Below are 15,439 nucleotides of genomic sequence, written 5' to 3' on the forward strand. Positions count from 1 at the left end.
AGTAAAAGCCTTCAGGCAGGGAAAATAAATTCCAATATCATCTAAATGTTTATGGAATAAAACTCTAATTTACTTGTGATTACATTAAATTTGTGAGGGGATTTTTAACTTATTTTTTAATAAAAGATACTTAGTAGACACCTTTCAGAATGATAATTTCTTTCATCTTCTAAGAGTAGAAAAAGACAAATATTTTATGTATGATGTATGTTTGCCTTCTTTCTGTAGAATGTTTCAGAAGTAGCAGCAACAATACAATGCCCCCATGTGGACATTTGTATTTCATTTAGATTTCTCTTAAATCTATTTCTAATTAACAGATTCTGAATGAAAGAGTATGGATATATGTGTCCAATTAACACAACACCTTGTGTTTAAATGTTCACTGTAAAATGTAAATGAATATAATTCCAAACATATCTCTGCTTTTCTGTTCAGGCAAGTACAATTCAGAAAAGACACTGATGTGAATATACATTTGTGAAGCCATGGAGAGCAACAGAACTTGACATACACGAACTGTATTTCATATTTTCTGAGTTTGACATTCATTCACAGTTCAGAAAACCATCTGTGTCTCCCTTTCCTTTGGGCATATAACCCTGTGGACAATAACTCAGACCCAGTACAAAATCAAATCTATGTGAGATGCTATTAATATTCCAGTATTAGCACTTCCTTCAACATGTTATAAACATGGCAACCTCATTACAAATAATGGAAACAAAAAGATGATTTTTGGCTGCCTTCTTCCAGAAAAGTCTTAAAGGTTATGCCATTCCTGTTATCAAATTTGCTTTTTAGAGAAAAAAAAAAAATCTTATCCAAACAGCTATGGTCTCCCTGTGATTGAAGCTAAATGGATTGAAGCTAAATGAAGCTTCTAGGCCTCCAGCTTTTTACATTTTTTTTTTTTCCCCACCTGATCATTCCATGTGAAGTCAGGAGTGATGTTCAACCGGACTCGGAGCACTGTGCGGGTAATTGGCTGAATTGTTGCTTCCATTGCAATGGAGGGGATTTGATGGACACACTGTTTTACCTTTAACCCAATCTTCACATGATGCAGCATATGACCTGCCAAGAAAACATTAGTGTAACAAATTTGCATTTACAGGAAAAATAATACAATTCTGACTTTCAAATAGGCTTTTAGAGAGGAGTATTATTACTTGCTTGTTTTGCTCTTAGGTGTGTAAATGTCTGACTCTCTTGACCTGGCATGTCTGAGTATTTTGTAATACTTAACTTGAATTAGCAATTTAGAGCCTAGAAAAATCAGTATTAACCCGCCTGTTGGCTATAACTAAGGGGTTAAAATAACTATTAAGAATTCACATTGGAAACATATTATGTCAAGCTAGTTCCCTTTCCTTTACTGACTTTTTGACCAGGCTCTTACTAAGCCATATAGCTCTTTTTTAAAGCTTGAATACTGACCTTTTACTTAACGAAGGACACACATTTGAACTTCTACAATTCCTGTGTAGTGATTCAAAGTACACAGGACACTAGTTTCATAAAATTGAATTAAGGTAGTTAATAGCGTAAAATTCATGCAACTAATAATCATCTCACAGCAGCTCTGATCTTTCAGACTACACTGGTGTGTAACCAAGCCAAAGGAAAAACTAAACAGTGCACTGTATTTTATTTTCTATCACAGTCATGGTAACTAAGGCAAGAAAGAAATCATATATATATATATATATATATATATATATATATATGTATATATACACATATACACATATATAAAATTCCTAGTTGTATTTTACAGATGAAATCTTTGTTCCCTTGCTCTTCACTTCATTTTAAACACAAGCCAATGTATGTAGGCAGCAGTTATTCCCCCCCCCTCCCCATCCTCCCCCCCGAAAAATGTTGCAACTTCTAGTTTATTTAGGAAAATAAGACTGATTAATCATATTTTCACTGAAATAATTTATGTAATTACCTGGAGCACATTTTAAATTTTAACTATAATGGTCATAAGTACTCACTGTTAGCAGCTATAACTGGCTACTGATGTCATTATGTGGCTCTGTGGCTCTGATTGAAAATAAACAACCACCCCAAAACGAAGAAATCCTATAATTTGCATTATGTGATAAGGAGATATAAACTTTTTCTTCTTATTGCACAAATTTTAGGAGCATAACAACTTGCAAATAATATTTTTTTTTTTTTGAACCATGCCTTTCCTTCTTCAGTTTTCTTACTTAACAAACTGGCAGATTTTGTCCCTCAAAATATTTATTTATCTATACTATTTTGTACTGAATGGTGATCGTGATTAAGAAGCAAAACACTAATGCAGGAATTTTAACAGTTTTAATTAGTTTAATTTGTAGTTGGTACAAGTGCACCTATTGCAAGTGGACAGACTACTGAAGAACAAAACAATTACATCGGTACATGTTGGTAATGTAGGCAGTATTACAGCATATTTGCACAATGACTAGCTTTTGCAATTAGAGATAAAACATCAGAAATTTTGCTATTTAAAGTTAGGTGCCAATCTTCAAAGATATGAATTAATTGGTTACGTACACAGGTAGATTTCTTCATGCCAAAAATCTCTTTCTGTATTGTGATGTGTGAGGTGGACTTCTGTGTTTGTACAGCACAGCACTGAGGTTTTGTATAGGTATCTGCTAGGGTAAAATAAGGCTTCTCTCCCAAATTCTTCTTGTTAAAATCATTATAAATCTCTCTCTCTTCTTTTTTTCCATTCTTTTAAATAGTTATGAGAAGCTATCAATGGTGTTTAAGAAATACGAAAACCTTATAAACTAAAAGATTTTTATAAACTAAAAGATATTTGAGAAAATAGGTATACTTAACAAAAGAATAATTTTTGTTTGTTCCACAAAGACTGTCAACTACATTCTGAAAACGGGGACTGTGTATTTCAAATGCCACAGTGATTTCTTGGCGTTTCAGAAACTTTATGGTTACACTGCAGTAGTGAGTTGACTGTTGTCTAATATATGGCACATTTGAATCCAGGACCTGGGCACACAACATGCTCTTTGACTGGAAGAGCTGACACCCAGTGGATGCATTTGTCTCTCCCTAGGACATGGTCTGAGCTAGCCAGCCACCTCCTATCTTTTTTATTCTATCTCCAGGGTGACAATAACATTTGAAAAGGAAGAAGCAGTAACATTGAAGCTTGGACTACTGTGTCAGAGAACAATTCAGCACCTGGAAACTGTACCTTTTTCATTTCAACATGGCTTCGAATTCCAATAAAATGTACAAGGCAGGCAAAGCCTTAGTGAAAGAAAAAGAGGAAGGACAAGAAGTATGTCAAGGAGTACTTGACAAAGATGCACAGGACGACTTGCTTTGGCATTTATAATGCTGAAGAACATGAAATATCCTTATATGTAGTCATCAATGACTTATTTTCACTGTCCAAACCCAATTCTCACCTACTTTGAAGCTAAATAAATATAAAACAAACCTACATGTTCTATATGTATATTATAATGTTTCTATCTTGTGAATATTAGATCCACAAGCTGAAAAAAGCAAAGTAGTGTTGTATTTTAATACAAATTTCTTGCTTTTCCAAGGCTAGGTACAAGGAGTAACTAGCATTAAAAGAAGAGAACTAACATAACTCTTGGAAAAATAAGTTAAGTATTTAAAAAAACTACAAAAACACACAAACTAACAATTTGTGACATACTTCTGAATGAAAAAACACTGTAATGCTAGCACTTAAATATTTTATTTTTTAATACATTTAAAATTATTATGTATTATAATATACAGTTTGAGTTTTAATTTTTTCCCCCCATAGTCCTTTGTTTTAACCTAGTAAATAAAAATATACTCTCTAATTCTGAAAACTTTTACAGTTTTATGCAACTTTTTTCAAATTAATTTTAGGCACACAATAAAGCAACTTAAATTAGGAGTGTGTTCCTCTTGTCAAATCAAAAATAACATACCTATGAAGTAGAGACTATGAAATGTGTTTTCATTGTAAAAATTATTATTATTATTTTTTTTTTAAAAGGCAGTTTGTTTCCAAAAAAAGCCCTGGCATTACAAGTGCAATGAAAGTTCAAGATCTAAAGGATTTGCTCCCAAATTAGAACAAATATACTAAGATAGGAAAAAGAAATACATTACAAACATTTTTTTTCCTCAATTTCAACCAGCTGGTGGGTATTTTACCCAAAGCAGTTTACATGGACATACAGAAATCATCATTATATTTATCAGTAGGCTCGTGGATTTTCCCATTTTCATTATGTCAAATCCCTTAAAAAATTAAGGTTTTTCTGCAATAACACCAATGACAATGAATTCTCCATGTTCAGTGAAAATTAATGCTGTGTTTCAGAAGCAAGCCATTTAATGAGAGCACACCTGAACATAATAATCTGCTTTTTTTTATCGTTAATGCTATTTCATTAAAAAAAATCCAAGTTGAAAAAAAAAACAACAGTTGACTTTCATAGTACTGTTTTACTTAATTAGAGCAAGAAGGGTAACAAAGTGTATATATTGACATAAATACGTATATAAATATATGTATCTGTATATATATATACATGCACATGTATATATAAAGACATATCAATATCCATGTCCATTCTAAGTGTGTGCTGGGATTGGCAGGACATAGGCCAGTCTCATCCATATTACAAACACAAGCTGTGGAGACTGAATGAGCCTTCTGTATTGGACAGACCAGAATACCATGTTAATGTGTTTCATGGTTTCCAGACCAGAGTGGGTTTGGTTTCTTAATGAACGTCTCAGACTTAGTTCTAACTTGCCTATTAACTTCTAATAGTTTAAGCAGATCAGCATTGCTGAATTCTCACCTATTTCATCTTTTCTCATGTCCTTCATCTTGTCTACAGTGAGATTCTTCTCTTCCAACTTTGAGAGGACTGATGGTGGTAACACGGAGAACTGTCTCAGAGGGCTAACCCAGCCCCACAGCCGCTTGTCAATGACTTTGCTGAGATTCAGTAGTCGATATGTCATTGCAGGCCAACGTTTCCTAAGGGCAATCTCAAAAAGAGCTCGAACAATACGAGCTGCATTCTGGAGAGCAAAAAAAAGGCAAAAATGTTGTAATTCACTCAAGCATTCTTTGTAAAATGAAAAGGAACCCATAGACTCATCTTTGACCAACCATAACAATAGATTTTTCTTTTCAAATTTATTTCAAACACTCTTGAAAACTTTATTTTTTTCCATTACTGTCTAATGGCAGAACTACCTCATGATTGCCTACAGAAATTATGAAAAGAAACATGTGCAATTAATTACAGTTGTAGTGGCAGGTCTGTCATAGGATTTTGAACAGAAGATCAGGGAGTTCTACTTAGTATCCTCCTCCTTCTCCCCCCATAAAATACACATCTGCATGCTTGGTTTAAATGGAAATTCAAGATTTAAGATTTTACCTCTGTTATACTTCCATAATACCCACCCATTTCACACTATCTCCACAGATGTTTAATAATTTTTTTTTTTGAATATATTACAGTCTCACAAGCCTATTGCATATGTATAACTAAACTATATAAATCTGCTTTGGAGTTGGAAAATTAATTATTAACATAAGTTTGAATGAGGTCAGTCTTATCTTGAAAACCTAAGTTATGATATTCCTTTCATAAGCAGCTTATCAGGCTGTATTATGAAGTTGTGGGTTTTCTTTTGATTTTTTTTTTTTTTTTTTTTTTTTTGGCCTACCATTACTGTGCCGGGATTAGCAATCCTGTTCTTGATTCATTGAGTAGAATACAATCTTTCTCTACTGGCTCTTCAATGCCAACAGGCATAAAAAATAGAAAATTATTTGGCCATGATAGGAAGCATATGTTACTAAAGAAGCTTATTTCTTTTACTTAGAAAGGGTGAATGATTTTCCGAATAGCCACTATTCAATTAAAAAAAAATGCAAGTTATAGCACTGGTTCCACATGCACAATTTATGAAGGTTTGAGAAGATCATGTTTGCCTCACTAAAAATGTTATAATTGAGACAGACAAATAAAAGCAATTGTTTTGAAAGTGAAGATTAAAAGAATCATACTCAAGATGATCTTGCTGTGCAAGTATCACAATTTTTATGATGTGTGTAATGATTTCAGACTCATTTAAGCCCAAACGTGCTAGGAAATTTAAACACTTCTGAAGAAGGTAATGTTGCTATGAAAATCTTGCTGGTGAACGTAGATACTTTTGAGTATTTAACTCTGACCTTTAGCACTGACTAAATGCAATTTTTCAAATAATTCTGTCCAAATTTTTTTATTTTTATTTTTTTTTAAGGAGAAGAGATAAAGTATTCATTGCATACACACACACACACATATATATAAATTAAAAAAAACAAAAAAACAAAAAAACAGACAGGATGACCTAAAAGGTAAAAACTTTGTAATCTATTCCATACACTTATTAATGTTGCATATCTGGTATTGTCTATGACATTTGGTCACTTTTGAGTTTTTCAAAGTTCATAGTTCTAAAACTTCAAACAACACCTTTTGTGTTCTAAGATGGTCTCTCTAACTCTGTAAGCAAGCAGTTCTGTGTCACAGACTTGCAGTTCTCTTTCTTTTCAGTGTTATAACTAAACATGCTGTACAGCTATTGACCATTCATCTGTCAAATTAAACCAACAAACAAATATATGTTGATATACAAACTTACACAATAAGTTCTAGCAATAAATTTGTAATAGCCTACCTTTCTTGTGTAAACCAAAGATGTGAATAAAACACAAATTTATGTTTTATGGAATGAAATATAAAAGTACATAAAACAAACATATATTGCAACAGTTTTCCAGATTCAGAAGAAAACCCAGTAAGGTAAGAATAACATTTCTCAGCAACTAAAATTAGAACTAGTAAATATAATAAGACTACAGGGGTAACATCAATGAAAGGAACATTCAAATTTAACAACAAAAAAGCAGTACTCTCCTAGTGTAGAATTTTGCATTATTTTTCCACTTAGAAGTATACCACACTCATGGAAGGCTTTTATTTTCAAATCAATTTGCATTAAAAAAATGTCCAGCTGAAGGTCTACTTGTAAACGTTTGAGAGAATGAAAACAGCAGAAGGCAGCAACAGATTCATAAAAAATACTATTTTTACCTGTGCAACATATGCAGAATCTGATATAAGAGAGAAGCTGTCCATCTCCCCTCTGCTAATATATGTTTGAAGGAGGATATTTATTTTTCCGTAGTTGTTTTCCACACCTCCAGGAGCAGGAAGTTCACAGAAATCATTCAATAAGGTATCCAGTTCTTCTATTTCTTCTTCTCTTACCTAAAACACAATTATACATTATGAAGAGGCTGGAAGAACTTGATAAAAAAAAAACTTTTATACTAAAATCAAATTTTCCTTATAATATTGTTACATTATTTTTAAATTAAGTCTCTAGATTTAAGGGGGGGGGGAGCGAAGAAGCAAAACCACATCTTCCAGAATGTAGCTAATAGGTCATAATTGAAACTATCTTAATAGTGACACAATTACATTTTATTATTCATCACCATCTATTAAAGTTGTCATTGACATACAAAAATTTGATATGCCACAAAAATTGAATCTTCTGACCCTACCATCCTTCATCTGATGAGATTTCATTTTTATTTGACCAGAGTAAAACCTCTGTCCATCTGGATTAGGGCAATTTTGAAGTAACATTAAATGCATTCATTATAGTTACATAGTTTGCATGTGGCATAATACATTTTTAACTCAAAACTGTGAAGTACTATGATTCATGATATTAAAGTTTTCACTGTTAATAAGATTAAGTCTTAATATGAGTAAAGAAATATTCATATCTATGGTTTGAATAATGCATAACATTTTACATTCTCACTCATGACCCTTACATGGCAAAACCAGCATAAATCTACATATTCTTTGATTTACTGATAGTCTGTTAGTGTAAAACTTATTTAAAGAGGGTAAATGTTTGGTCCCTGCAGGGAACCAGCTGAAAGCAATTTTCATTTGGACCTGACTACCTGACATACAAAAGACTTTAAGACAGTTGGGTTAAAAGCCCAAACTATCCAGCCACCTATAGAAAAGAAAAAGATGGACATATGTCCTTCAGTCACAGATGTCTCCAGTGTCAGGGGAATATTATGCTCTACTTACACCAGCAATTTTGGTAATTTTTTCTGGTCTTGCAGTACAGGTAAAGTCCAGATCAACAATTCAGCTACTACTGACCTACTTATCTCAAGATACAGAATTTTAAAAGGTATTATGGAGACACTTTTCTTATTAGCAAAAGTCACAATTCATATCACAAAGAGGGATAAATTCGGAGTTACTCTTGTGCAAATCAGTTTAACACTCAGAGCTCCACAGCTAGAGAATCACAATAAACTGGAAATGATGTTGCACTCACGCCATACCATACAAATCTGAGAAAGCAAGCTGGAAAAACTATGTTTTAGTCAAGAAGCATCAGTAGACTTTACTACAAATATAGAAACATATCACATCATATTTTCCATATGTTTTCCTTTTAAACATTCAATTATGCTAAATTTAGATCCAGAAAAGTAATATCACCATCATGAAAAAAAAAAAAAACTGTCTTTGAAAATGTTGCATGTATCACTGTGAAACCTCACTGCTTATTATATTCTGTAATACAAGAGATTACAAAATAAAATTTCTCCATTAGATAAAGAGATGGCAATTCTCAGACAATGTGTGTAAATATGTAGATGGTGAGGGATTTACACTGCCAATTCACAGAGCCAGGTGAACGAGAGCCAACTCTGATCTGAAAGTTGTATAATTGTGTTAAAATGGCACTGAGCCCAAGATAATAAACCCTGTGGAGTCTGGCTTGCACCTCTATGAGATGCAAGCATGGGCAAAAAAGTTCATGCCAGCTTGCAATATATTGTATTGTATCCTTTCCACAGAGGAGGCAAAAAGTGAGGGTGGAATTGAACCGAATATGATAGTAATGTTATAGCCTGTACAACAGAATCTTTTAAAACAACTTTCCAGATTTCATTGTTGAAAATAATTTATCAGAATTCATCATTCTGATAATCTAATATTATCCTCTGCATGAATTATATCAGAGTTAAATTCAGTGAGCCCTGCCTCATTTCTGATACAGCAAATTGTTCTAATATTGATTTAGACTTCAAACAGAAAAACTATCTCATCCCTGGGTGCACCATTCCAATGGACACTTATCTTCACCTGTTAATAATTGAGAAACTGAAAAGTTCTTAAAAGCATTTAAAAGGAATTCTTTAAGATCCATAACTAGTTATTAAATGTGCACTACAGTTCATGCTGAACTACATATAAGTTTGAATGAGAGCATATATAGTTCTTGGCAATCATTCCTACCTAGAAAATATGTTTTATTTTTAAATAAAAGAGTTTAGTATTTAACGAAACTTCAGTCTATAGAATAGGGACTTACTATTTATGGAGTGAGTACTACAGAAGTGTCTAGTTCTAAGACATATACTTTGTATGAGATGATAAAACTTTACCTTTATCTGTTCGAATTCTTCGGCTTTTGACACTATAGCAAGAATGTCACCGTCTGTTTTATGAGCATCAAACAATTCATTGAAGGTCTATTAAAATAAAAAGAACTGATTTACTACCGACAAAAAAAAAAAAAAAAAGTATATATAATGCAAAGGAAAGAAACATTAACCAAGATTTTTAAAGGCATTTGAGTTTAAAAGGTAAGTAAGTTACTGGATGACTAGAGGGATACAATTTAAACTGGAACAATTTCCAGAATGACTTCTTGCTACTATCAGAAAATTAGTCACATCTAAACTCAGGAACATAAAATTGAGAGACATGCAATCTATGGCCATTAAAAAAAAAAAAAAAGTATACGATATATTTGAAACATATCTGTGTGACTAATTATACATAGTGATAGTGAAGATAGTAAGATAGTAAAAAAGAAAATAAATGTTAGTGCTCTGATTTTTCAGCATTTATGCAAGAAAAAAATATCTATTTGTTCCAAAGGAATGGTTCTAAGATGAAATGTGTACTTTAAACCAAGTTAACAGTACTATAGTTTTGTACAAATGCATCTTCCTTACAAATTTACAACACAATATGATTATCGTAGCAAAATTTGTTTAAGGTTGCACATGGCAACCTGATAAAATTTTCACTCAGGAAAAGCCTTTTCATTACCAACCTCTACACTTGAATGTGCTATTGTGTACCAATGGTTGCACATACTGTTGGTATCAAAAAGTTTCTTACAATTCACCTAAAAGTAGGCAAAGACAATAGAAATTTCATATCAACTCCAATTTTTCATTGTTGCTTTTTACTTAGTTTCTGTCTTTTTGTCTCTATTTTCTCTCTCTCCATTTTGGTAAATATGATCTGAAAATTTATTTAAGAAATCAACTACATATTCTGTGATAGAATACAACTGGTATAGGTTCAAAAATAAAGTAAAAAACCCACAGAAATAGAATGACATATTTTACCTCTATAGTATTGTATTTAATATAGTAGTGGCTGGCAGTTCTGCCTAAATCTGTTGAAGAAAAAAAGCCAGTTCTTTCTTCAAAGCGAATCATGCGGGCTTTGTCCAGTTTTCTGCCGACTTCAATTACCAGTTGTTCTCTGTGCTTTTCTAGACTTGGATCCATCTAGACACCAAACACACACACACAGTTGTTTGTAAAAATGAAAAAAAATATGGAAGTGTTAAATGAATGATTTTATTGAAACAACTCAGTACTAAAGACAGAAAGCAAATAAAAGTTAGGTACAATTAATAAGTCAAGATTTTCTCGAGTTCTCACAAATTACAGCTATGTTCATTTTACTGACCAAAACTCGAATGTAGAGGACAAAGTAGTCAGAAAATTACTTATTTTACGATGCTTTGAGACTATCAATATGTTGTAGACTGATAATATTGCTGATGAAACTGAAGTGTTATTATGAAATAAACATACAACTAAGCCTTTGAAAGAAATTTTAATGAAAGAAATGAAATATGGAGTGAAAGAAATATGAAAGAAATTTTCATATTCTTCATTAAATTATCATTACAGTATCATTTCACAAAAGTATGCAATCTTATGGTATCTCCACTTCATTAAAATATTTTGGCTGCTGATATACCCTGCCTGGGTATCTGACATGAGAATGGCTTTGATTGCATCACAAACAGAATACACTTCACATTGGATTGCTGAAATGATTACTAACAAAAAAGCTCTAATGTCTCCAAAAGCTTTGAGCATGCTGTCCTCAGCACCCTTTATATTTGTATCAAAGTTCAGGGACTTAGACATTTTGTCCAAGTAACAACATACATTATCTCAGTAGTACGTACAAGATGGGCCAAACCCCCACCTGAATGGGTCTGTTGTATAATTGGGTGTTTCTACATCATGCACCTGGCTTAGCCTGACTGACTGGGATGGGTGAAAATAGTCATGTTAACCCTCTGGTGCACCTATGATATGGCTCTAATTACACTGGCAATGGTAAGTCACCAAATTTGAAAAGAGTGAAAACTGTTCTAGCACAGAGGCAGCATTCTTGTTTCTGGGCTTGTATAGCTCAGATTCCTACAGAGTATGTCATATCAGCCCTCTTAGTAAACGTGCATCAGAGATACATGACCAAGACTGAAAAAAGGACCAAGCTTGAAGAATTGGTATGCTTTAGTTTGTTTTGGTTTTCTCTGGAACAATATTCAATTTCACCTTTTTGCTGAAGTGGTTCATCTGGTGGATGGTGAAGCTGCAAACAAATACAGTCATTTCCAAAAAGCAGCTGCAAGACTAGTTCCTAATATTCCCTGTCTTTGCGATTTGCTCCAAAGCTGTTTCTCCTTAGTTATGGCTTGCCTTAGTTTCAAGTGAAAAGATAAGATGACAAAGGTCTAGAGTGCTTTTCTCAATAGTAAGTTATGCATTGAGGTCAGATTTCAGAGCAGAGGTGGTCAAAAAAAAAAAAAAAAAAAAGTGATCAGGATGCCAGATGTTTAACATTTCATAACTAAAGAGGAAAAAAAATTCAAAACACTTCCCTACTCCTGCCCTCCTTTGGCAGCCCAAATTACCTGCCAATCTTTTGCCTTACATACAAAAAAACGTAAAGCTGTAACGGTAGACTAATATTTTTTTTTTCACAAATACAAAGGTTTTAACTTTAAAGGAAAGGTCACCAACTTGAAAAGGCCGAGAAACAATATTCCAGTTCAGAGAATCCATGGGTAGTACTCTTCTTGTTGAACTAGCATAATTAGAAATCCCAGAGTAAAAGATCCAGCCTAGAACAGCTCTAAGCCGTACTCTTAGAAACAACCCTTGATAATTCATGCCAAAGGCTTCCCCGATCTGACACACATTTGCTCCTCTCTTTCCTCCCACTCTTTGTTTCTTCTTGCCTCTCACCATAAGTTTTGCCCATTTTCCTCTCAGTAAAAGGCATTATCGGCACTTCTGGCAAACAATGTAAAAAGTTGCTAATCAAAGCAACGGGGCTGGAGTAGCACCTGTGCCTGGGCAAGGGCCAGAATCGGTTTCATGGGGAATGAATGGTACCACCCTGGAGAGAACACGCAGGGCACATAACGTGTTGGTGCACAGTGGGTGCACACTTGCCCCTCTCTCCCTGTGCAGGACAACACCCCCAGTTGTGTGGACAGGCTGGACCTTTCCTGCCCTGAAGGAATCCTTGGATGTGGTGAGTGCTGCCTGGCTTCCTCACCCTGCAGAAGGGGAAAGGAGGACAGGTTTGCATTTTCTTAGTGCCACTGAAGAGCCGAGAAGAGCATGACGCACGGCGGCTATGCAGATGTATGTGTGCTGAATGGGTACCTCTGGCTGTCAGCCAAAACAAAGACAGAAATTGGCACACTGCAAGGTTACTAAGAAACAATAATATGCCAATTATGAAAACTGAATACCTGTAACTAGAACAGGAGGAACACAATGACCTACGTGAGCAAATCTATGGTTATGCCCACAGCTGGCACTATACCACCCCATATACTTTCTGCCTACAACACATTAATAGCTTTGAAGTTCAAAACTGTTTTTGTAGAAAATGACGGGATTGGCATTGGGTTTGCTCCTATGTGACTGAATAACACTTCAAATTGATGTAATTTGTTGTCGCCTTAACACAAAAATAGGAATATCTATTATTAGCACAGCAAATCAGAAGGATAGAGAGGAGGTCAGTGGCAGGAAAAGCCAAGTGCTGTCAATCTCCACTTTCTCAGCAGCTGAATAAAAATGCACAAGCAAGGGAAGGGGGAAACAACACCTATTAATTATTTTTTTAAGTCTATAGAAAATATTTCTGCTAATGCTGTATTACTTATTTCACCAGGTACTACCACCATGGTTGCCCTTAACTAAAATTAGTCAATAAAACTAGAGGAAAATACCTAGTGGAAAAAAAGAAAGAATTTATAGGAACGGGATAACAATATTCTTTTCACTTAAAAAGCAACTTTTTTATTTTCATTTATCTATTACTTTGTGATTTTGGATAGTGTTAAATTAACATATAGAAATGTACTATATGGCTGTTTTGTAAAAAACAGCTTTGAGATGACCCGAGAAGATCTAAAGGCGTATACAGAAGCTTGCTTAAACCACAGACTACCTACCTCCAATCTAACTTCTGCTATCAGCCACAAAAACTATCTGAAAAATCTCTAAATACATGTTACAATGACTGAAACAGCATTTTCTCACAATATCACGATAAATTATTAAGTCACAAAACAGATTCAGGACATGTGAAATAAACTGCAGTTATGTACTTGTGAGTTTCATCTGCACTACACTCAAATTACCTGTGTCCAAACTATTATAACATTAAATGCTTTTAACTAGCTATACAGGAGGAAAAAAAATATTTAGATAATCTATAAACTATGAAAGTTCCTAAAAATTATACAGAATCAACTGAACTTGAAAAAAAACACGTAACTGTGTTCTGATTTATATCAATGCATAAAACACTTCTAAATAAACAAAAAATGAAAATAAAACACTAACCAATCTTACAATTAATAAATCACAAGAAAAAAAAATGATGTCATGGGATGAAATATTCTGGAACAGAATATGACAGTGAAAAAAAACACAAGCAAATCAAGAACACTTTATTATATCATTTATATTTAGCCTACAATACTGAAACACTGACAGTAGGCCAACTTAACAGAAACTATCTGATAAAAATGAATGTCATCCTCTAAAGCATAGCTTGACCAGTTAAAATATATTTTATGTGAACAGAAGGGACCTCTTAATTTAGTGGTAAAAGTACTCGGCTGCAAAAAATATCTTTCTATTTCTAAACACTTTAAAAGAATTGCTGATGTCAGGTAAGTAGAAATAGCAAATATTTATCCTCACATCAGGGAAGGATTACAGACCCAGAACTGGTTACAGATTTTTTTTTTAAATGCATTTTATACCTGATAAGCTTTGTGACTGATGCCATATACTAATGGATTTGCTCTCATCCGTACATAAAGATAAGTGTAACTTATCCACTTTACTGCTTCTTCCACATTAGTTACTGTTCCAAGAGCAATCTGAAAATAGGAAAAGAGAGAAAATTAAATGTATATATTACAGCTGAATGTAAATATTTGGCTGAAAACATACTGAATTCAGTGCATTAGCATTAAAGATAGTGTCAGTATGTTTCCAACATGAATTATATTAAAAAAAAAGCATAGAACAGTATCTTGAACCATTTATACATCTGTATCTTATGAACATCTAATAACAGTAGATATTAGCCCACATGATCTTTTCTACTGCTTATGATATTTATAATTAAAAGAGAATACTGAGCTAGCTTATTACAGAGAAGAAAAAAATTGTAATTCTTGAGTGAATATGATCAGGGTAATTTAAAGAAGAACAACTTTAAAAAAATCCTACAGTTAAAACATTAACTTTCATGCGAATGTAAACACTTTCTGGTCCTAACCCAAATCATACTGACAGTCTTCAGGATTTTCTTCATCATACCCCTATTTGGCCATCTGTTTATATACAGTTCCTAAAAAAGTCTGTTCCTTTTGTATCTGGCAGGTCAAACATACAGGTACCTGCTACTTTTGTTATATCAAAACGTAACAAAATTGAATAGGTAATACACAAATATATTTATATATTTTTCAAGGCCAAATCAGGAATATGAGAACAGTTTTTTTTATTCAATAACTTCTTTTGATAATTCGGTAGTTGTTTTATCATCATATTACTTACTACAGACATTTTTACGTGACAATCTTAGCTCTATTTTCTGTTAGTTACATTAACAATAAGCTATTTAGTGCTTATTCCATTTCTCCTGATTTTAGCAGGAGAATTTAATATTTATTGTATGCTCCATTA

The 15,439-nt window shown here is 33.3% G+C and overlaps 1 protein-coding gene across 3 annotated transcripts in view; it reads right to left on the reverse strand.

The window, feature by feature from the left end:
- Positions 1 to 15,439, reverse strand: part of ASCC3 (activating signal cointegrator 1 complex subunit 3) — a 279,639-nt gene that overhangs the window by 77,972 nt on the left and 186,228 nt on the right. For all 3 annotated transcript variants that reach the window (XM_084285192.1, XM_084285193.1, XM_084285194.1), the window contains exons 17-22: positions 14,506 to 14,625; positions 10,532 to 10,696; positions 9,554 to 9,640; positions 7,152 to 7,328; positions 4,851 to 5,076; positions 923 to 1,077 (exon numbers count right to left, since the gene is read on the reverse strand). In XM_084285192.1, the coding sequence (XP_084141318.1) occupies positions 923 to 1,077; positions 4,851 to 5,076; positions 7,152 to 7,328; positions 9,554 to 9,640; positions 10,532 to 10,696; positions 14,506 to 14,625 (930 nt within the window). The remainder of the gene's footprint in view (positions 1 to 922; positions 1,078 to 4,850; positions 5,077 to 7,151; positions 7,329 to 9,553; positions 9,641 to 10,531; positions 10,697 to 14,505; positions 14,626 to 15,439) is intronic.

Source organism: Netta rufina (assembly GCF_964035555.1).
Source record: "Netta rufina genome assembly, chromosome: 3".
Classification (NCBI taxonomy): domain Eukaryota; kingdom Metazoa; phylum Chordata; class Aves; order Anseriformes; family Anatidae; genus Netta; species Netta rufina.